This window comes from Triturus cristatus, chromosome 4_2, assembly GCF_964204655.1.
Source record: "Triturus cristatus chromosome 4_2, aTriCri1.1, whole genome shotgun sequence".
NCBI lineage: Eukaryota > Metazoa > Chordata > Amphibia > Caudata > Salamandridae > Triturus > Triturus cristatus.
In genome coordinates, this window is record NC_140586.1 from 375,762,186 (window position 1) to 375,785,728 (window position 23,543).

Sequence of the window (23,543 nt, forward strand, 5' to 3'; positions counted from 1 at the left end):
GTGTTTTGGTTATACAGGCGATTTTTAACGAATATTTGTAAATTTGCAAAATCGACACTTACAAACTTTTTCAGCAAAAACCAGGCAATGTTATCCTATGGAAGGAAATTCAAATTATAGGTAAAGTATGTTCTTGTTACTTTTGTAATCCAGTGCTGGGCTCCTTGTTTCAGCACTGGGACATCTATCTAAAACAGGTAAGTAATTACGTTTTTACAGTTGGTGCGATTTTTAAAGAATATTTGTAGTTTGCAAAAATCGACACTTAGAAGAAATTTCACAGAAAAACAGTCAATGGTTTCCTATGGAAGAAAATTGGGTTAGCGGTAAGTATGGTTGTAATTACTTTTCAGGGTCAGTGCTGGGCACCAAGATTCAGCACTGGGATCTCTCCTGATAGCAGGTGAGTATTTTTGTTTTCGTTACTCGGTTGATTTTAGGTGAATATTTTAAAGTTTAGAAACTCCACACTTAGAAGAATTTCCAAGTGAAACCAGTCAATGTTACCCTATGGAAGAAAAGAGTTATCGGCTTTTGGGTAAGTACTCGACTGGCAGAGTTAAGGTTCTGGGCATAGACTCAGGGGTCTCCCAGGATCAGGTAAGTACAGTTGTTACACCCTCAGCGGCACAGGGGCAGCCCGGTGCAGAGTGAGTTAGGCCCAATGTTATCCTACGGGAGGCAGGGGGCCCTTGGATGGTGGCTGCTGGCTAGCAGGCCACGCAGCCTGGTCACTTGCTCAGGGCAAATGGGGAAGTAGAGTAGAGTAGAGATTGCACTGCCAGGGGCACTCGGGCGGCTGGGTGCAGGGTGCTTTTGAGCCGTCGGGCACTCAATGGATTGCAATGGAGAAGCTCAAAAACGAACAAAGGCTGCAAGCTCAGGGACGAAGATTCTTCAGGTGTGACCACCACTTCGAGAGGTAAGTTGAGTAGTTGGAGGATAGGTAGGCACCCAGGAATTGGGCACAGGGCGCCACAGGGCGCCGGGTGCAGGGGTGCCTTTTAGTGTCGGGAAATCTTACCCTCTGCTGGTCGCGGTTGGAGGGGTCCCTGGTTCTGAGGCTGCAGGCGTCGTCAGGAGCGTCGAGGTGAGTCCTTGGGTGCTGGATTCGGGGTCACAGTCGCCGGGGGGACGTCCTCGGCAACTTTGTCCACTCCAGCACAGGCCTGGCTTGGCGGGTGCAGAGTGTGTAGGGTTCGCGGTTCCTGGCTGATGCCAGAGGTCAGTTACTTGCTTTGAGCAGTACCGCTGCTCGTGGGAATCCCAGTTGCTTAGAGTCACAAGGTAGCCAGGTCCTCCGGGTTTGTGAGGGTGCTGGCCACTGGAGAAGCCGGGGTTTAGCAGGAGCAGGTTCGAGGGTCGACAGGCCGGTAGGGCTGGGGCCAAAGCAGTTGGTGTCTTTCTCTTGTGAGCAGCTGCACGGCAGGTCTTCTTGTCTCTTGATCTTCTTTGCTGTTTCGGAATCTGGATCTAAGGAAGGAAGGCTCAGGGTGCCCCTAAATACTAAATTTAGGGGCGTTACAGGTAGGTAAAGGGCAGGGACCACTGGGTCCCTGCCCTGGGGTGGGTACACCCCCTATATCCTGCCATTCTCCTGTGGGAGGGGGGCAGTAGCCTAGTCCTGATTGGGCAGGGCTTCCCATCTTCAAGATGACGAGAGCCCGGAGATGTGCTTCACCTCGCCTCCCCCACCTGAGGGGTGGGCAGAGGCTGGCACACCCCCTGTCCTTCCTTGGGGTTTCCGGCCAGTCTTCTCGCCAGCGTTGGGTTAGAACCGGTAGGGGCCAGTTGCTGAGTACAGCAAGTGGCCTGGAGAAGCTCACAAAGGCGGCATGTCTTTGAAGCTTCCCCTGCCCATCCTTCGGGAGGAGACCTAGCACCTCGCCCAGGATGTGCATTGTTGCAGGCCCAGGAGAGCGGATGGCTCTCTACCCAGGGGTCCAGAAACATGTCTGCTGTGTGGCAGCCTAGGCAGCCCCTCAGACAAGACGTGGATTGTAGGTTAGGTTCAGGGGGCATCTCTAAGATGCCCTCTGTCGTGCATTGTACGTTAAATGCCACACTGGCATCAGTGCGGGTTTAATGTGCTGAGAAGTTTGATACCAACTTCTCAGTTTTCAGTAGAGCCATCATGGTGCTGTGGAGTTCGTGTTGACGATCTCCCAGCACCATATACTCTTAAATGGCAGCACTGCACTTACAGTGCCCAGGAATGGACCTGGGTACTGAAGGGGCACAGGGCTCATGTACCTGTACCCACACCACTGGCATAGGGCACCCAGCTAGAGGGGTGGCTGATGTATGCCAGGGCAGTGTGTGTTGTGGGCATGGCACACAGGGATGTGTGCCATGTCGACTCTCAGTTTTTTTCTGTACCCAGACACTCAGCCTGTAAGGGCAGTGTGTGTGTGCCAGGGTACAGGGCCTCTAAGGGTGGCACAATAAGTGCTGTAGCCCTTAGGGGCCTTCCCTGGTCACAAGGCCCTGGGTACCTAGTGTACCATTTACCAGGGGCTGACATGTGGCCAGAGTTTGCCAATTTGGGTTTAGGTTTCAGCACAGTTTTAGGGAAGGAACATAGGCCCTGGGTACCTGATTGGCAGGAGCCCAGGGCACACTTAGTCAAAGTACATTCAGCAAAAAGTGGGGGCATACCATGCAAGAAAGATGGCACTTTCTCACAGGGCCGACATATCTTAGGTCCAGAATACGCCTCTATTCCACACAACGCCTTTTATGGTCATCTTCGGGTAACGTTCTAGCAGCCCCCAGCTATCGTTTGAAAACTAAAGGAGGAAAAACCATAGCTGTGTTAGGAACCAAAGCCTGGAACACTTTGCCGCTCCAGCTGCGATTGGCACAATCAGAACTTATGTTGAGGAAACTGGTAAAAACATGGATTTTCACTGCCCCTGACAACATGGTGCTCTCTCTCATCTGATCCTCGTTTTTTAATTCGACTCCTCCGCTGCTGTATAATACAGACCTCTTGAATGCTTTCCGCTAGCGCCAAGATGCTCCTTAGAGTGAACATAGCGATTTATAAATATATTCATTCATTTATAAATATAATCATTCATTAAATGGTTAGACATTGTGAATAAGAACTTAAAAGTGGAGAAATTTAAGAAAAATTATAATTTGAAAATATACTGTTATCTATTTTAAAAAACAAAGAGATCTGAAGAATGGGTTAAATGTCAGTGTAACACCGCATAATCAGAGGATTTCTGGAGTAGCTTTGAAGCTTTACTGAAGAGGATTTTTTAAATTCTGCATGACAAAAAAGAAAATCTGTACATGTAATAATCTATTCAAAATTATTTAGGACGCTGCAACAGAAGCTGCCACATTTTTCAGCCTCACACCAGTGTTGAGCATTTAATGGGGAGAGGATGTGGCGCAGCTGCCGTATCTGCCAATTTGGGAGCTGGAGATCCGGGTTTGAGTCTCAGCGTTGGCTCAACATCCTGTGATTCTGGGAAAATCACTTAATCTCCACCTGCCCATGGAAAGAACCTGGATACCCTCATGGGTGATACGCCTACCTATATAACTCTACAAACTTAAACTTAATTGTGAACACATATGAGAATAATTGCACCAAAGACAAACTAGCAGAGGCCAGGCCATTTTTGAGTTTCCAGTGTCATTGGGGATTTCCAGTTTAAGACGTTTTTGAGTTATCTGGCATGTTATATCATGTGAGCTGAAATTCAATAATCATTGCCGGTAATTACTTCGTGTAGATGTTGAAAAGCATGGGCGAGATGATAGAGCCTTGAGGGAACACTGCTTTTGTGAAGTACGGTTTAGATGAGAAAGAGAGAGAATGGATGACATTTATTCTGTTTAGAAGGTAGGATGTGATCCAGTCGAGAGCAGTCCCCTCTATGCTGACTTCATAGAGTCTTTGAATTAGAGTGTTGCAGTCAGCTGAAAAGTCCAAGAGGAGTAGTGCAGCGACTCATTTCCAGTGAACTGTTTTTTTAATGTCATCCCAGATGGCAAGGTGGGCAGATTCTGTGCCTCTTTCTTGCGTGAATCCTGTTTGGAAGTCAGAAAGCGTGGAGCGGTCTTCAACGAATTGTGACTTCTGAGTGAACGCTGCTCTTTATATCAGTTTGCCCGGAAAAGGTCCATTTGTACTTGGTCTGTAGTTTAAGTCATGTGCGTACAGGTTTGTTGTCTCTAATAATGGGCGTATGCATGCCCTTAAGTCTTCTGAAAAGACTCCTGCAGGTAAAGAATTTTTGATGATTGTTCTGACTGGTGTGGCAGCAGAGGTAGTTAAAAGAATGTTTGTGAAGATTTGTGAAACATCGTCAGCTTTGGTGAGATTGTTTCTTTGAATATAACAGCTAGTCCGCCTCCTCTTTTTTCCTATGCGATTTTGTGCGACAGTTTGACGGTCTGGAGGAACAGCTTCAGGCAATACTGGAGGCATGTCGTCTCTCAACCATGATTCAGTTATGAAGAGTAAGAGATTATGTATCAGTGAATAGGTCATAGATATGGTGCTTGTTTTTAGAGAGTGAGCGATCATTTATTAGTAGGCAGTCTAGAGATTATGTTTTGGTGGTGGTGCTACTGTTTTCTAGAAGCGTGAACAGAATTCTTTGAACTAGTAGCAGGTGCATTATTACTGTTGGTATTAACTGTATCAGGATAGAAATAGTGTTGTTTGTCTATATCGTAATCCTCGTCCAGCAGGCTTAAAAGCATTTTGTTGGGTCAGTGTGTGCAGGTGGTAGAGATGGTGGTTGAGAGCGAATTGGTGGGCTGTGTTGTTTTTGTAGAGTAGTTTTGTTGTGTAATAGACAAGAAGATGCAAAGTTGTAAAGAGTGGCATGTTGTTTATTTCGTTCACGCCTGGTTAGAGTGGAGGTTGTAAGGGTTACGGGGGGTAGTGAGGCATGTGGGTCATATTTTAAGGCTCTAAATTCTGCAATTGATGAGATGCGAGTGAATGAGTGTTGTTGTGTTTGTGGTAGGTGTTGGTCAAGATACAATATTTGGAAGTAAAGTTGGTTAAGATGTGTTTTATTTGTGTCGTCATGAGGGTGGGAGGGGGTATTTGTTTTATTTTGTCATGTAATGGAGTATGAAATATGTGTTTGTGTGTGAGATTTTGATGTTCACATGTGTGTGTTAGTTTTGGTTTTTGTGGAGTAGTGAGATGAGATTGATGTAGTGAATTTCTATGAAGGATTTGGATGTAAAGTACTCTTGGTGAGTGGAAGTTGAATGGTAAAGGGGTGGTGATTTGAATTGGAGAAGTATATGTGGTGTTTTAGGGGAGATGGACAGGGTTTAGGAGTGTCTGAATTGGATTTGGTAGTAGGAAGAGGTAATATGCGTGGTGGAGTGGAGTGTAAGGATTGTTCTGTTTGCTTTTGGTAAAAAGAGGAGGGTGTTGCTGGTAGATGTGAGTGGAGTACTGGGTTGGTGGTGATGGAAAGGAGTCTGCTAGGAGCAAGTAGAGGGTAGAGCTGGTGTTTTCTGTGTACAGGGAGTGTGCATTTGAAGGGAATAAGGTTATGTCTAATTACGTTTGTGTTGTGTGGGTGATGTGTGGATTGGATAGTGGTATAGGACAGAGTCTTGGTTAGTGTGAGAATGAAGGAGCTAGCTATTCTGTGGCAGTGGGGGTGGAAGGGTGTATGTATGTGGTTTGTGAGGGTTTTTAGTGGTTGTTGAGACATTTAAGTGTGGTTAAAGTTGTGTTTGTTGTAAATTAGCAGTATGTGTTTGCTGGGATTGTTTTTGCATGTTTGAGGATGGCTTAAGGTAGTTGCAGGTAAATAGAAAAAAGGGCAGCATCTGTGGCCCTAGGCCCTACCCAATCAGTCAACTGTCCTTGTCCTTTCCACCCTTAGCCTCAATGTCCGGGTTGAGACGCCATCAGGTTAAAAGCCATTGACCAGGTGACCATGCTCCACTGGGAGCCCTGCCGGAACCAATCAGAAACCTAGCTGTAAGCCCTGGCTGTATTAACCAATCACAGCCCTAGTCCAAGCAACCAATCAAAACCCCAGACCTCTGAGCCAATAGGTGTTCAAGCCCTAGGTCTATTACTAACCCTAACCCTAGAAACCAATCATAACCCTATTCCTATCAGCCAATCAGAACTGAAGCCCTAAGCCCTAGCTCCAATTGAAACCCTAACCACCAGTCAGAACATGGATGTAACAGCCAATAAGAAAGCTATTTAAAGAGCATGTGACCTGAAACTTAAGGGCCTATGCAGGTGTGAGCCTGCTCACATGCCTGAGGACCAATCACTAAGGCCCAAACTGGTGTGCATAGGTCAAGAAGGTGCTCCTGAAGTCAAAATCTCCTTGGCTACAGACAGGCTTAATACACAATCAGCGTCCCCTTGCTAGCAAGGTCTTTATTAAGTTTTTAAGTGGAGCCGTTACCATCATCCTTACTTTGGTGTCTGGATCTCCACTTACAAAGTCCTCACCCTCCGTCTTGTGCAGTGTTAGACTTGAGGCATTCAAAATGGATCCCACTTTGCTTTGTGATTAAAATTAGGTGTCTAACCTCATTTGAGGATGAACCTAGAAGCACCAGCATTTGCAGAATCTAATTTTTTTATATATTTTTTTTATTATTTCCCAGCGAGAAGAACATACAATACAATAATTTCATTGTAATATGGGCAATACAGAAAGAAAATGTATTTTCACTGCCAGTGTAGGACAATTAACATAGTAAATTAACAAAAGCTTTTTCAGATACATATTACACTCTCATACCCCTGAGGCAGTGGTCTAGCGAAGATCCACACAGGTCGGACATCCATTATGTGCTACCACTCTAGCACCAACTCTAACTCTTAATTCAGTTTCCCCAGACATTAAAAATCAGCATGTTACTGCTCACCCAATTAACTGCCTATATCAAGCCAGTCCTCATCTCCTAGGGAGCCAGTCAACCAATTAATCATTTAAATCCATATTTTTTTACCCTGCTTCTAAGCTCTCCTACTCTTACAATTATACAAGGATATTTCCACATTATAAATATCCATTAATTGCCCCAACCCTGCCTGGAACGTAGGAGGTTCTGCACTTTCACACTATTGCAATTAACAGTTGGGCTACTGTCATGGATATAAAAATAAAACAGGACTGAGTCCGGCCGCTTCCACTTCAGTGGTCATATTCGAGGAGCATCATAAGTGGGCTAATGCACATCTCCCTCCCAACAAACAGCTTTTTCCAGTATGCCTCAATACCCTGCTTTAAAGACAGCAACTTCTCACACCCATAAAACATATGTATCGAGTCCACAGGACCCTCACCACACCTACAGCACTTGTCATATTCCCTTTTACCCCATCCAAACAACTTTGCAGGAGTATAGTACAGGTTAAAAATCGTTTTGCAGTGCTGTTCAAATTGCCCAAAATCAGGGTTTAAAGCCCATTCAAATGAATGGATATGACACCGGGTGCTTGTGTACACAGATGACGTTGCAGTGTTAACCCTAGACCACGAGAAGGCAATAGTGGAGATCGAGCAATTAGCTGGGGAATATGGGAGGAAATTGATAATTTACTAAATAAAGAAAAAGCCCAGATTATTTGTACAGACTTCTGCAGATGAGCAGCTGAAAGGACACTGCAGATCCATATGTTTCCCTGACACAGTTTCAACAGCATGTGTGAAGGATGAAGCACATTTATAATGTTGCTTCAAACTGAAACAGCCATTCCAGGAAGATATGCAAGCAAATACATAGACTAAACTGAAAAACAGACGGAGCATCAGGGAACACCCTCCCCTGCATCCAAACAGTGGAAAAACATCAGCTTAACTCTGCAAGGAGACAATGCTGATGTAAAAAGATGGAATGCTGGCACCGCTCTTACAAAAAAGATCAGGTGAAAGCATCTTTTTAAGAACCGTGCTGCCGGTCATGCCTGGGCTGCAGGCAAATATAAACAGTTGGGAAGGAGGGCTATAGAGATTGTCAGAGTGCAAATGTCTTTTTCGTCTACTTTGTAACTATGCCTTTAAACTAGGGTTATCAATTCAGTTTGTAACCCACATTTTCACAAATAATACACTAATCCAAGAAAGGGGTATTTAAAAGAGGGATTATAATTAAGTGCATGTTAACTGGAGCTCTGTAACAATAAATATATGATGTAATTGGTACTAACATGTCTAGTAGTAATTTACATCAATGCATAGTGAAATTAACGTCTCTTAATGTGTTAGAATTACCTCATACAGAAGACATCCAAGAGACCAAATGTCAGATTTAAAGTTGTATCCGTTTTCATGTATCCTTTCTGGTGACATGTAATAAGGAGTACCCACTAAAAAAAAATAAAGGTTTTATTGTACATTTACTGAAGAGAGAAAAACAAAATCGAGATTTACTGATGCTTTCTGCACAGATTATTATGAAGTTAAACTAAATTACATAACTGGTTGTACATAGCAAAAAAACAATAAAGGAAAAACTAAATTATATAAAATGAATGGGTCCTAAGTGTGGAATATAACATTTAAAATAAAAGGCAATACAGAACTTCTGAACAGTTTGCATCACTCTAGAAAAAGAAAAACAAATCAAGGGCCTGCGGCGCAACAGTGGACTTTGGGTCTAGCAAAATATTTGATCATAACAAAAACTTTATTCATGCAGTTTACGAGCACTTCCCACACACATTTTATAACCTAAATTACTTATTTGCCTTTGTGTGTTTCAATATAATGAAGCTGCTTTGTAATATAAAAACATATTGACATAGGACATATCAGTGCTTGATTTATCATAAGTAAAGTGCACATCACTTATCAATTTTTTTCTTTGGAAACCCGCAGCCCATCAGGCTTGCTACGTCTCACGCTTTCTGACACCCATGCAGGGCTCAAGGCTCCAGTAAGAGCAGACAGTTACTGAGCGAGAAGAGGGTATAGGCAGGAGCACGCATGTCACACCTGACTTCCAGGTCAGATGCCGGCAGCAGCTGCAGGACTCTGACAGGTATCTGCCCTTCGGATTTACTCGGCCTGGTGGGAGAGCAGCAGTCCTTTCCATTATGGTTTATGAAAAAATAAGACGGGTTGCCAATACACTGAATGGTGTTGCTTTTCCTCTATTTCTATAGACCTGCTGACGACGGGTATTTGTTAAATCGAGGCAGCTGCAGACCTGGGCCAGGTAGCAGAGTGTCCTGGTCCACAACAATAGGTGGTATTGGTGCCCACAAGCACAAATTAGTTACAGGGACATACAATATAACATGTTCCTCACAACTATTCTAGTTTCGTCTGGTTTCACTGATAAAAGCGCTTTCCATTCGTTTTTTTTCACAGTTTTAAGTATTTTCTTACTTAGACTGACTTCAATTCCACAAACCGGAAGCAACATCAGATGAGCATTTTAAACTGAGTTACTGTAGCAAATGCATGATTGCTCATTTTGTATAACGTCATTTTCTTGACCTATTGGTGCTTTCAATTATCAAGCCAGGCTGAGGTCTATGACACATAGGGTTTCTAACTGGAGAACTATATACTTTTGGGAGTTAATGTTATTGGTTCTCTTGTAGGCCACTGTAGGAGCAACAGTTCTTTAATACGGTCTATGTGGGTGTGTCTCAGTTTCTATAGAGTGTGATCATGACTTGTTCGTTACCTCCTGAACGAGATGAATACGTTACTTAACCTTTGATAATGTTCTTTCTGGTGGTTACTCCATCTGTTGTTCATACATTCTTGTGGTAAGCTAAGATAGGTTGAGAGTTTTGGGGTCTGGGTGTGCGTTTTCTCCTTGTTTACGAGTGCCTGTTAAGGAGCTTCTCGTGTGGAACTACTGAAAGATCTAACAGTGTTGAGAACCAGGGTCGACATGCTCAAATGGAAGCTACAAGGCCCTTTGTGAGAGAAGTTTGTCTGAGTTTCCGAACCGGAAAAGGAATGAGAGGGAGAGGTAGAAAAGCGTAGGGAAATATCCCTGACTAACTCATTGTTGTCCAAAGATAGTGGGTGTGGGTACCTGGAGGCGAAGTTTAGGCATTTTTGCGTTTTCATCCATGGCAAAAAGGTCGATTTGAGGAACCCACCACTTTTGAAAGTAGTGAAGGAGGACTTGTGGGTGAAATTCCCACTTGTGGATCTGTTGCTGCATCTTGCTGAGCAGGTCTGCAAAATCATTGTCCGTCCCCGATAGATTTTCCGCCAAAAGATGAATGTGATGGTGAAGAACCCAGTGTCATATGGTCTGAGACAATGTGATAGTTGATAAGACCATGCCCATGCCCCCCCCCCTGTTTTTGTAGACAATATATGGCTGCCATATTGTCCTTCCAGACTAGGACAACCTTGAAAGATAGGTGAGGGAGGAATGCTTTTAATGCTTGGAAGGGCCAAGTAGTTGATGTGTAGGGATTGATGTTTCGCATCCCACAGTCCTTGTACTGTGAAGTGTTGAAATTAGGAGCCCCAAACAGTATCTGATGTGATGCGTCTGGGGTGAGAAAAGGCCACCACTTTAAGAGGTTGTTGATGTTCCACAATTGCAGAGAGCAGTGAGTGCGGTGGTATATCAACACCATACCTTCGAGGTGACCCCATGATTGAGACCACTGACGAGTTAGACATTGCTGGAGTGGACGCATGTGTAACCTCGTTTGGGGAAGTATTCCTAGCAGACGTATCACAGTGCGTACTGTGAGTGCTTTGTTTGGTTGAAACTTTGGTAGAGTTACCTGAAAGTTTTGAACTCGAGCAGGATTAGCATAATCCTAATGGTGTGTTGAGGACTGTTCCTACGAAAGGTTGAAGTTGGAGAAGTTGAATGTGAGACTTGGGGACAATTATAGTAAGCCCTAGTCTGTGAAGTAGATCGACTGTCAATTGACTGTTCTGTTGGCACTATAGGCAAGTAGTGGCTTTGATGAGCCAATCGTCCAGGTATGGGAATACATTTACATTTTATCTTAGCAGATGTGCTGTGACCACTGCCAAACATTTTGTGAAAACCTGGGTGCCGTAGTGTCTGCGAAAGGAAGAACTTTGAATTGGTAATATTTGCCTGCTATAACAAATCTGAGGTAATTTCAGTGGGCAGTTTGCATTGTCATTTGAAGATAGGCGTCCTTTAGGTCCAGTGTTGCCATAAAGTTGTTGAAGAAGTGGAATAACATCCTGTTATATCTAAAATATATTTAAGATCTGTCTCAATGACCCGTCCTTTTTGAGCATTAGAAAGTATAGAGAATATATCCCTAGACCTTGTTTAAGAGGGACGCGTTCTATGGCCCCTTTGAGAAGAAGGGGTTTGACCTCTTGTTTGATGGTCCTGTGATAACCTGCAACTGCAAGGTGGGATGTTGGGGGGCGTGGTAATGAGCTCCAGACAATGGCCATGTTGGATAATAGCTACTACCCATTGGTCTGTGGTGATGGTCTCCCACACTAGGTGGAAAATTGTAGTCTGCCCCTACAGTTGTTGTGTGGTTAGGGGTGGGATTGGGTAGTCACTGCTTTGCAGTGGGTGTTGCTCCTCATTAGGAGGCCCCCCTGCCCCTTCCCTTGTTGGTTCCGCCTCTGAAGGAACCTCTAAAATAGCCCTTACTCTAGACAGATTGACCTTGTTTCTGTTGGGCAGTGGAGGAGTCTGTGGTGGTGGATGTATATACACCCCTGTTGCCTGAGCAACTAAAGGAACCCCTAGGAGTTGTTGTCTGTAACGCCCCCATGGCCTTAGCTGCATCAGTGTATTTCTTCATCTTGTTAAGGGCAGTGTCTACCTGCGGGCCAAAAAGTGCTGCCTGCCGGACCTCTGGTTTGAACCCAAAGCAACTAAGCCAAGCGTGTCGTCGAAGACGCACATTGGTATTAACACCTCTAGCAGCTGTATCTACTGCGTCTAGTGCGCATCTGATGGAATTGCTGGTAATGGCTTGACCCTCTGGAACAATTTGTTGTCCCCTTTTGTGGTGTTCCTCCGGGAGGTACTGTAAGAGTTCATCCATCTAATACCAATGAGCTCCATCGTAGCGGGCCAGAAGGGCTTATGAATTGGTAACACGTCAATGATTAGCTGCCTGTACTGCAACCCTTTTCCCAGCTGCATCTATGCGCCTACTCTCCTTCTCAGGAGGTGGAGTTTCCCCAGTACAATTCCATACAAGGTAGTAGTGTTTCCAAAATTGGGTGAAAAACCGCACATCAAAGATAAACGAATGTCATATAGAACCAGTCAATGGCGTATAAAATTTACAGTTTCTATTAGTATAGCGGGGTACTGATGAAGCTGTGAGCACTCACTACCCTGAAGTGCCGTTGGCAAGTTGATGAATCAACTTGTCCGTACAATTATCAACAGAAAAACCAGCTAGTTAAGCACACCCATATTCAAAGTCCAACAGGTCCTAGACACAACTCTTAATATGAGGACAAGTATTCGTAATAAGTAGAAAAACATTTTACAAAAGTCCTTGGAGGATTCAAAATATTCCAAAGTTCCACAGGACAGGTTGAAATAGTCGTCAGAGTTTCAAAAAGATGTTCTCTTTATTGATTTTCAAACCCAGGCATCCAATATCCAAAGCAGCCAACACGTGTTTCGTCCGTACTTAATAAGCACTATGACTTTCTCAAGGCTAATAATTAGTTTATTAATTCCAGACTCCAGTACATGGTATCAGTAATGAGATATCGAATCAATTAGAAATCTCCACGGTGTATAAACAAAAATCACTTAAGCTCAAAATCATTAATGTATCAGTATTGTTTGTAGTCTTCAATATTATCCAATCTTGGGTGTCAATTAACACTGAAATGATGGGCGAGACATTTGTGAGGAACTGTTCAAGTAATTCTCCGTAATTTCATCACACACCTGATAACGCTATTCAAGAGTCAGGCTACTGAGTTTCCCCAGTAGCCTGGCTGTTAGCCCTCTTACGGACAGTAGTTGTAATGATGGAGTCCGGTGGAACCAGACTCCTGATAAAGACTGGGTCTGAAGGAGCCACCTTATATTTTTTCTCTTAGGAATGATAACTCAGGCACGGACTGGCTCTTTAAATATGTCCACAGCATGTCTCATTATGCCGGGAAGCATGAGCAAATACTGGTGTTTCTGTGTATGGAAGAGCATCAAACAAAAAGTCCTGTTCAAGGAAATCTTGAAAATCTATGTTAAACTGTTGAAAAGAATTGCAAGGCTCGAAAAATCTAAATATTGATCCTAGACCTGCAGGTCTAGTAATGGAAAAACAATTCTCGACTAAACTGTAATCCACTTGCCCTCCATCTCTGAAAGCCGAGCAAAAGTGACAAGTTAACAAGATTTAAAGGCCTTTTTATTGCTCATTCACTTTGTGAGCAATAAAGTTGCATTTGAATCTTGCTATCTTGTCACATTTGCTCTGAAAGCAGAGCAAATGTGACAAGATGCTTTCAGAGACAGAGGTCAAAAGTCAGTTTGTCTTCCTACGCGCTAGAAAGGGCGAGTAGGACCTAAAAATAGCTTGTTCTACTTAAATCTGGCTCACAAATGCAAGTGGGCGAGTGGATTTTTCAAGCCCTGAAGTGACATCTTCTGGAGGGGAGGGACAAGAGGGATACAGATCTGGATTGGTGGGTACAATAGATCAGTGTTGTATGCACCCCATGGGTCAGGATCCCCTAATGGCACTTGTAACCCCACTTCGACTGTACCTGGTGACCCTGCAGGTGAAGCATCAAGTGGGTCAGATGGTGGAGATGTAAGAGGGGATGGAGGTGATGGTGGAGGAGGAAGCTGGTATGAAGGACTGGTGGTTTAATCTTTACTCTTCCTTTTTTGAGGAACCGGAGTGTCTAATGCCACCTGGAACGTTAGCTGCCTCTTTGGTGGCGGAGTAGCAAGTACCTTCTTGGATTTGAATTTTCCTTTGGAGAATGTCCATTTTTTCAAGAATTGGCTTGACTGGAGACATAAAAGCCGATGAAGGTTTAGAGGATTTCAGCTCCATAATTTTCAGTACCGAGGATTTTGATGTGGAAATTAGGTTTTTGCTCGGCACGGAGGTAGATGTGGTTGGTTGCCGGCTCGATCCTTAAGGTCGCTCTCGGTCCGAAGAGGTCGATGCCAAAGGCGTGGCCTTGGTATACATTTTCGGTGTTGGGCCAGAGGGCAGGGCGTCCGAAACAGTTTTTCAGATCCAACCATGCCCAGAAAGCAGTGATGATCCAGCGACCTCTATGTGCGAATGTTTTGAGGCCTGCTTGGGTATTGGAACAGGGTCTGGGGCCACAGTGCTCACACGATGGCCTCATGGAACCCTACGCAACTTCACATCCATCTCCAAACTGGAGCGCACATCAATGGAAAAAGGCCCCTCGTCTTCTGTGGCTGGCTCCTCCTAGGTGTGCTCCTCACCTAAAATGTTGGGAGTGTCATCTCTGCTTCTGTGAGACATTTCCAACCAACAAGCCCTTTGACCCATAGGGTTTTCTTGGACCGAAAGGAGTTACACGCGTCACATTCTGCTTCATGGTGGTCAGTCGAAAAGGCACAGGTTGCACACAAGGTGTTGATCGGTGAGCGGTTATTTCTCGTGGCAACACAGGAAAAATATGAAGAGTGTTCTTACCATTAGAAAGGCATCTTCAATGGAAGTGTGTGCACATGGGAGGGTAGGCTTAGAAAGGCGATCGGTCGAAGGTCCAACTGACAAAATTCGTAGAGCAGCGTAGAAATTAAAAAGCGTGATCGAAAACAACACAGTACAAGACAGTAAAGAACCAAAGAATCATACCGAACAGAGTAGAGGTACGCAAGTCCAAACCAGACGGCAGACAGAGAAGAATCTAACAAAGGAGTCAATGCCCATGCGCAATATCACCAAGAGGAGGAGTCAATCTACCTCATGACTCGAAAGACTTCTTCAAAGAAAAACAACGTGCACAACTCCAACCCCAGCACTAGATGGCAGGAGTATGAAGAGTATGAGTATCTACAACCACACATGCCATCAAACACACATGTACAATACTCAAAAGCAGTATACAATTTTGTTTAAGACCAGGTGTGGCATGTAGCCAGCTGACTTCAACTGAATCCAGATCTGACCATAGCAACTGTCTGGCCATGGAAGATTACACAGCCCCTGCTTGATTTTAACTATCTCTGCTATGTAATAGGTTTCAGCAAGATTGTATGAGAGTGACTGAAACACAGGTCAAGCCTAAGACTAAGAAAATGATTTTATATAAATAAGATAGTTAAAACTTTGATTTTATTCAAGAAGTTTCTAAACCAGAAGATGGACATTTTGAAGTAGCTTGTTAGGTTAGGAGCCAACAAAGTAGCAACTAGTTTGTTTTCATTATTCTGAAAAGAATGTCTTTCTAGAATTGTTAAACAACCTACCTTCGGCAACGCCTTATCAGTCAGTGACTCTATCTTGCTGCAGATTCCTTACATTAAAATTATCCCCAGGCGTCAGATTTGATCCAGAAATTTTTCATGAGGAGGACCACTGAGTGATGGTAGGTGGCGTGGCTACCTCCTTAGACTACATGGAACATAGACTATGACTTCAGAGGCACAGTGGGAAGAGAACTCTCACTGATCAGTCACAAATCCCAGGAAGAGTAGGTATGTGAGACTGCTTGTCCTTATCCACATTGGGACAAGCATAAAACCCAGCAATCTATGATTTTCATAGACTTGCTGTCTAAGGCCACCCATAACCCTTTGCCAGCCAGACTCTCCGTGGTTTAACAAGTTGCAGGATCAGGTTTAAGGGTAGGTGCATTTTGCACTTTTTAAACATGTTTTTTGTCACAAGGATATGGTGCCTTTTTCACTTTTGAAATAAGGACCCAGGGGGATAATGTTTCTGATTACATATTCTGTTTTCAAAAATATGAGTGCTGCCATACCTCTCCCGGTCTCCCTCCGACTCGGAAATCTTGCTCTGACCTTGAGCTATGGGCCAAATACTACAGCTAGACTGCTACCAGTGGAGTCCACTGTGAAATGCTGGCTAGCCCGGGGGACTGGAAACAAAAGTGATTAGATTAATCTGGCCTGCCGATTTTGTTAATGGGGGGCTGATATTGCAGCACCACTGTAATCACGGCCCCCAGTAACAAAACCGGCCCAAAACCCTCGAGCCTCTTGGGGAAACGCCTAATTCTGGGTACCGCGAGTCTGGCCTTGGTAAGGTGTGACGTCCGAGAAGTTTATAGTGAACCCCAAAGAGTGCAGGAGATCCACCATAGTCTGGACATGGGAGACAACCACCTGGGACGAGCCCACCTTGAACAGCCAGTAGTTGAGATAGGGGAAGACTGGCACCCATTATCTCCGCAGATGAACTGCAACAACCGCCATCACCTTGGTGAACAGCCAGTGATTCTGGTAAAGCCAAAAGGGAGCACGGTGAACTGAAAGTGCTCATGACATACCATGAACCGCAGCCAACGTCTGAACAGGCAGGACCAAGAAGTGGAATTATGTATCCTGCATATCCAACACTCACATTCAGTCTCCTGGGTACAGGACAGACAGGACTTGAGTGTGCGTGAGCATTAAGAATTTCTCCCTTTCCAGGAAATAATTGAGTGGGCACAAGTCTAGGATAGAACGAAGGCCTCCTTCCTTCTTGGGCACCTCAAAGTAGCAGAAATAGCAACTACGACCTACTTCTGCTGCTGGCAAACTCTCTATGGCTTTCTTGGCCAAGAGAGCCATCACTTCCTGGTGGAGTAGGGAGATATGGTCCTGAATCAGCCTGTCAAAAGTGGGTGGCATGGGTGTAGAGTTAGTCATGAAGGGGAGGGAGTAGCCCCTTTGGACAATCTGGAAAACCCAGGGGTCTGTAGTTTTACAGTGGACTGGCCTGACTTCTGGCTACCTGACCTCTGGCTACCTGACCTGGTCTGTGGGTGCCGTGTCCTCAGCCACTCAGGGGCTGGAAGCATGTGTGCCGTGGTGGCTGAGAGGGTAGAGATGTGGCTGGAAGCTCCTTCCGTGGCCACGAAAGGAGCAAAAGGCAGACTAAGGTTGGCGAGGGCCATGGACAGGCCCAAGACCCTGGCCTTAGATCTGCTGTCCGTGGAGCGCTCCAGTGCTAAATGCACCTTATCTACGAAGAGATGGGAACCATCAAAGGGCATGTCCTTGAGCGAAGCCTGAACACCTCCCGAAAGGCCAGTGGTTCTCAACCAGGTGTGGTGCCTAAAGACCACAGAGGATGAAAATTCTGCCAAAAAGTAAAATTAGCTGCATCTCTCCTCACAGCAATAGCTTAGGAGAGTATGGCTTGGGGCTCCTTCAAGACCAGAGGCAGCAACTGCACAACGGAGTCCTAAAGTGAGTGAGAGTAATGGCCCAAAAGCCACACTGTGTTCACCCACTGCAGTGCCAGGCTGGCGGAAGAAAAAGTATAGTTTCTTACCTTTCGGTGTAGTTTTGCAGCTTGAAGACTTTCTGGATTCACTATGCTGTGCATTATTCCGCTATCTAGTGGTTGGGTCCGGAATTGTAGTCTCTTTTCTCTTTTTCTTTTTTCGTGGCCCAGGTGGGCATCGACATACCAACATTTGGTGTCCTTCGTGACGTCGATGCGCTTCCTCCGGAAGCTCCCACCTTTGGTCGTCATCTTCGGATTCTTTTTTTTTTTCTCGCCTTGTGTTAATCTTATTTTCCCCCTTATTTTCTAATCCCTTTCCTCCTGTCTCATCTTTCTGGCGGAGGAGGGTGGGTTCGCTTGTGAATCCAGAAAGTCTTCAAGCTGCAAAACTACACCGACAGGTAAGAAACTATACGTTTTGCAGCGTGAATCTTTCTGGATTCACTATGCTGTGCATAGACTTTGTAGCGGTTTGACCTTATTGTGGTGGCTGGGTGGAAGATGAGCACTGGTTACTGAATATGTGTTATAAGACCTTCTGTCCCACTTGCGCTTCTTTGTTCATTTGGATATCCACACAGTAGTGCTTAGTGAACATGTGTACTGAAGACCATGTTGCAGCTTGGCAAATGTCTTGAATTGGTGTGATGGCCAGAAACGCAATTGTTGCTCCTTTTTTCCTTGTCGAGTGAGCATGAGCTGCTCCTTGCAACAGTTGCCCTGCTTGTTTGTGGCATAATTGTATGGTTTGTGCAATCCATTGTGCAATTGTATTTTTGGTAACTGGTCGTCCCAAAAAACTGCTTGTGAAGGAAACAAAGAGTTGTTTTGTCGTTCTGCACTCCTTTGTCCTCTCTATATAGTGCATCACCGCCCTCCTGGCATCCAGTGTGTGCAGCGCCCTCTCTGTGTTTGTGGTAGGTTTTTGGAAAAAACTAGGTATTTGGATGGTTTGGTTGATGTGGAACCTGGACACCACCTTTGGCATGAAGTGTGGGTCTGTTCTCATTACAATACTATCACTGTGAATCTGCAGGTAGTGTTAGCCCCTGCAACTCACTTACTCTTCGTAGTGATGTGATAGCCACTAAGAAAGCCGTTTTTAGCGTGAGCATGTGCAATGTAGCCTTGTCCATCGGCTCAAATGGTGCTTTCATCAATTGGGTCAGCACTACATTGATGTTCCATGCTGGCATTCTGTTTGGAGGTGCAATCCGCTTTGCTTCTTCTAGAAATATTTTTACTACTTGTGAGGTGAAGAAACTTTGCCCTGTTCCTCCTCTTGTGTAGCTGAGTTTACTTTGCAGTAGATGTGTTAAGTATTTTAGTACTGTTGACTCCCTTGTGATCTTTCTGTGCAGTTTCTCTCTAATGCACCATTCTGAAAATCTTTTCCTCTTTGCTACGTAGCATTTCCTTGTGGTAGGCCTACTTGCCTCCCTGAGCACTGCCATTGTGCTCCCCGGTAGTTTGAGGTGTTCAAACTCTAGGTCCTCAGGAGCCATGCCGCCAGGCTGAGGCTCTCTGGCTCTGGGTTTAGAACCCTTCCGTTCTGCTTTGTTAACAGGTCCCTTCATCTTGAGAATCTGTGTGCTGGTGACTGCGCCATCTCCACTATTTGTCAGAACCATGATTGTCTGGCCCACTGAGGTGCTATTAGTATCAGTGACATGCTCCTGATCCTGCATTTGCTGAGTACCCTGGGTATAAGTAGTATTGGGGGAAAAGCGTGTGCAAATGTCTTTGACCAATTTATCCATAGCGCATTCCCTTGTGACCGATGGTCTGGTTGTCTGGATGCAAAGTGCTGGCATTTTGGTGTGTTGCAAATAGGTCTATTTGCGGTGTACCCCACTTCCGGAATACTTTCTGGAATTCCTGTTGGTTGATCTCCCATTCGTGGGATGCTGACGTCTGCCTGCTGAGTCTGTCTGCTTCCACATTGTCCTTCCCGGGGCGATGTATCGCTAGTAGGACTATTCTCAGTGGAATGGCCCATGTCCATATCTCCTGTGCTAGCCGCGATAGCGCTACTGACTGTGTTCCTCCTTGTTTGTTGATATAGAACATGGTTGTGATGTTCTCTGTTTGGATCAACTCCCTGTTTCCGTACAGCTCCTTCTGAAATACTTTTAAGGCTAGGAACACTGTTTTTAGTTCCAGGTAATTGATGTGCTTGACCGCATCCTGTTGTGACCATAGCCCCCTCACCTTGAGTTTGTTCATGTGCGCGCCCCACCCCAGCTGGGAGGCGTCCGTCGTGATGGTCACTGTTGGGAGCTGGTTGTGTGAATGGTTTCCCCTGTGATATGTTTTGTTTGTTTCACCACGCTATTTCCTGATGCACTGCGTGTGTAACAACCACTAGATCTCCCCAGCTCCCAGTTGTCTGTGACCATTGCTGCTGTATCCATTCCTGGAATGGCCTCATGTGTAGTCGAATGTTTTGGACTAGGTGAATGCATGACGCCATCATTCCCATCAGCTTGCTCACCATCCTCACAGTCAGAACTTGCCCCTTGCGGTAATGACGTGTTTCCCTCAGTATCGCTAATGTTCTCTTCCTGCTGGGGAACACTTTGGCCAGTATGGTGTCTATCTGTGCCCCTAAGAATATCTTGATTTGTTCTGTTTTTTTTGACGATTTCTCCCAATGGATCGAGAAACCCAGTCTTGTCAGTGTTAGCATGACCTGCTGGATGTGTAGCTTGTATTGTCTGTAATATCTTGCCTTTACTAGCCAGTCGTCGAGATAGGGGTATACGTGTATTCCTTGTCTTCGTAGGTGTGCTGCAACAGCTGCTAGGCATTTTGTAAACACTCTTGGTGTGGATTTCAGGCCGAATATCAGTACTGTGACCTGGTAGTGGCTTTGGTTGATCACAAACCTTAGCAGGTGCTTGTGTTTGTGGTTGATGGGGATGTGTAAGAATGCGTCCTTTAAATCTATAGTAGCCATGAAGTCCCCTTGTTGTATTTGTGGTGTTACCTCTTGTAGGGAAGTCATTTTGAACCTGAATTGAAATGAATTTGTTCAGGAACCTTAGATCTAGGATAGGTCTTAGTGTTTCGTCCACCTTTGGCACCAGGAAGTAAGTTGAGTAAACCCCTTTGTTCCTTTGGTTTTGCGGTACCACCTCTATTGCCTCCTTGCTGAGCAGTTATTGCGCCTCTAGCTGCGAGAGCTCATTTGCCGAGTGTGCCTTGCTTCTTGGTTTTCTGTTTGGAGGCTGTTTTTCTAACTCTATACAGTATCCGTGTTGTATGATGTTTAGTATCCATTTGTCCGATGTGACCTTCCTCCATTCCTGGATGAAGTCTCTTATTCTTCCCCCTACCGGTGTTGAGTTTTTGAGGTACTGCTTGACATTGAACGTTCGGCTGCAGTTCTTCTTTATGTCTTTCCGCCCACCCCGGGGTGTTGCTAGGGTGGGGGCCTGTTCCATGGTGGAGTCACTTGGTTGAGGGCTGCTGGTCTCCTCTTCGCGTTTGTCCTCTTCCGTTTCCGCGCCCTCGAAAGGACTGTCCCCGGGGCTGGTACTGTCAGATCTGCTGCTGCTGTCCCTGCTGCTGCTGGCCTTGGTTGTTACCATGGTAGCCTTGCTGGAATGCTTGGCACGTTGCCTCCTCTACCACCTGGCCTTCTTGTGGGTGTGCCTCTTCTCATTCCTCTGAACTGCAACGCTCCCATGGACCTTGCTGTTTCGTTGTCCTTCTTGAGTTGCGTCAACTTGCGTGCCGAACAGTTGCTCTCCATTAAAAGGTGTATTTAGGATGTTGCTTTGCACCTCTGGCTTGAATCCCAAAATTCTGAGCCATGCGTGTCTTCTCTCGGTCACTCCTATCATCATTAGCCTGCTCGATGTTTCTGGAGCATCCAATGCCGATTTTAGGCATGTGTTCGCCATGTTCTTCCCTTCTTCTACCAGGTGAGCTGCTCTTTGCTGGTACTGGTCTGGTAGATGCTTTAGCAGCTGCCCCACTTCATCCCAGTGCTGGTCTGCGTGCCTGTTGATCAGGGCGTTGGAGTTTGTGATGCGCCAATGTATAGCCACATTTCTCTCCAACTTTCTCCGTGAGATCCATCCTCCTAGTTTCCTTGTCTGGAGGTGGTCTGGCATTAGTGAGTACATTGGCCCTCTTCCTAGCTGTAGCTGCAATTATGGAGTCGGCTGGCATTGAACCTTGGATGTATGCAGGGTCCTTTGAAGAATGTTTGAACTTCTTCTCAGTTCTAGGGGTCACAGCTTTGCATACTGCTGGCTCCTTAAAGGCCTCTCTTCCTTGATCCAGCACACTAGGGAGCATGGGCAGGAACTGGCTCCAAGTTTGTTGAGGCAGTAGAGTCTCTAGGAAGAAACATGCTTTGGGCTTCTCCTTCTCCATTTTCACTCTACAGGTCTGTGCAGCCTTCTGTACGACCATGTTGTAGACCCCTATGTCGTCTGGCGGCGAGGGCCTCGAAGGGTAAGTATCTACCCCTTCTTCCAGCGAATCGGTGTCGAGATCTTGCCATTCCATGTCTTGTGCCTCCGAGGACGTCGAGTCCCGGTAGGATTGCAGATCTTCGTCGCCTTCTCCCTCGAAATAGTAATCCTCATCTCCCAGTTCCTCGACTGGTTCGGGCGCTTTCGGTGGTTCCGCGTCCTTGTCGTCCCTTTCGGCTTCGAGCACGGGTTTCGGCTGGATGGTGTATTGGTTCATTTTCTCGTCAAAGCTTTTTCCTCTGCAGGATGCTCGCCATTTCGGCCTCGAGCCTCCTCTTCTTCCTCTCCATCTCGGCGGCATGTCCGACGTTGAGGATCGGAGCGCTTATCTTAGGGGCCGTCGACGACGATGCCGGCTTTTCTTTCCTCGGCGCCGAGATATCCTTTCGAGGGCAACCTTCGACGATTTTTTTTTTTTCCCCGAGGGCTTTCTCCGATTGGGAAGCCTTTTCAAAGGATCCGCTCGGCTGACTGTCCCTGGTAGCTGTTGCTTTTGTCGACTATTTTGGCGGCAGAGCTCCCTTCCAAGACTTAGCTTCACTTCTACGAGTGTCGCTCAGGGCTTTAGCTTCACCCTTTTGAGTGTCGCTCGAGTGTTTAGGGGTCGACGACTCACTTACCTCCTTCAACGTCTTCTTATGGACCTCGATCGTGCAGTCCTCCGGTCCTTTAGCGATTTTGTCCTCCTCTCCACTGGAGAGGCCCAAGTCTCGGAGCGATGGTGGTGGACCCTGCCCCTGCATGCTATGGTTCGCCCTTCTCTACCTCTCACTTACTCTGAGGGTCTTGGGTGTAAACGCCGAGCACGCGTTACTATCTTCACTGCTGTGGTCGAACGGCAGGCAGAGGTTGCAGACTGGATGTTGATCCTTCTGGGCGTACTTGTGGTGGCAATTAGTGCAAAATTTGAACGGTGTCTTTTCCATCCCCGCGCTCAGGGAGCCCCCTGCAAGCGCATTCTCCGTCGAACATCGAGGTTTAGGTTGTAAGCCTTCTTCCTCGTCGCTCCGGTTACCGGACCTGTAGTCCGGTGCAGCTGAAAAGTTGATTTTCGTAAATTTTCTGTGATTTTCCTTGATTCCTCTTCCAAAACTCTGGAACTCTTCTGCAACGATCCAGACCCAACGGCGGAAAAAAGAATCTGAAGATGGCAACCAAAGGTGGGAGCTTCCGGAGGAAGCGCGTCGACGTCACGAAGGACACCAAACGGTGGTATGTCGACGCCCACCTGGGACACGAAAAAAAAGAAGAAAAAAAAAAAGAAAAGAGACTACAATACCATACCACTAGATGGCGGAATAATGCACAGCATAGTGAATCCAGAAAGATTCACATTGCAAAACATCTTCTTGCCCAAAATATCCAGCCTTTTGGATTCCCTATCCGCTGGGGTGGTAGGGTATGCGCCAGGATCTATTCTCGAAGTGGAGGCTTGGACCACCAAGCTCTCCAGAGTGGGGTGTTGGGTGAGGAAGTTAGGGTCCCCGTGGACAGGGCAATGGCGGCAGGCAATTGTACTGTTTACAGGAGCCCCTGTATATTGGCTTGGGCCAGGCCTTGAGTAGGATATCCATAAGGACTTCATTAAATTGGATAAGCATTGCAGAAGGGGTGACTTCCGACTGAAGCACCTCCACCAAGACGTTAGTCTCGACAGCCATGGAGGCAAG

At 45.8% G+C, this 23,543-nt stretch overlaps 1 protein-coding gene across 6 annotated transcripts in view; it reads right to left on the reverse strand.

The window, feature by feature from the left end:
- NEK7 (NIMA related kinase 7) overlaps nucleotides 1-23,543 on the reverse strand; it is a 331,966-nt gene that overhangs the window by 141,188 nt on the left and 167,235 nt on the right. For all 6 annotated transcript variants that reach the window (XM_085601827.1, XM_085601825.1, XM_085601826.1 and 3 more), the window contains one exon: nucleotides 8,244-8,338. In XM_085601827.1, coding sequence (XP_085457953.1) covers nucleotides 8,244-8,338 — 95 coding nt within the window. The remainder of the gene's footprint in view (nucleotides 1-8,243; nucleotides 8,339-23,543) is intronic.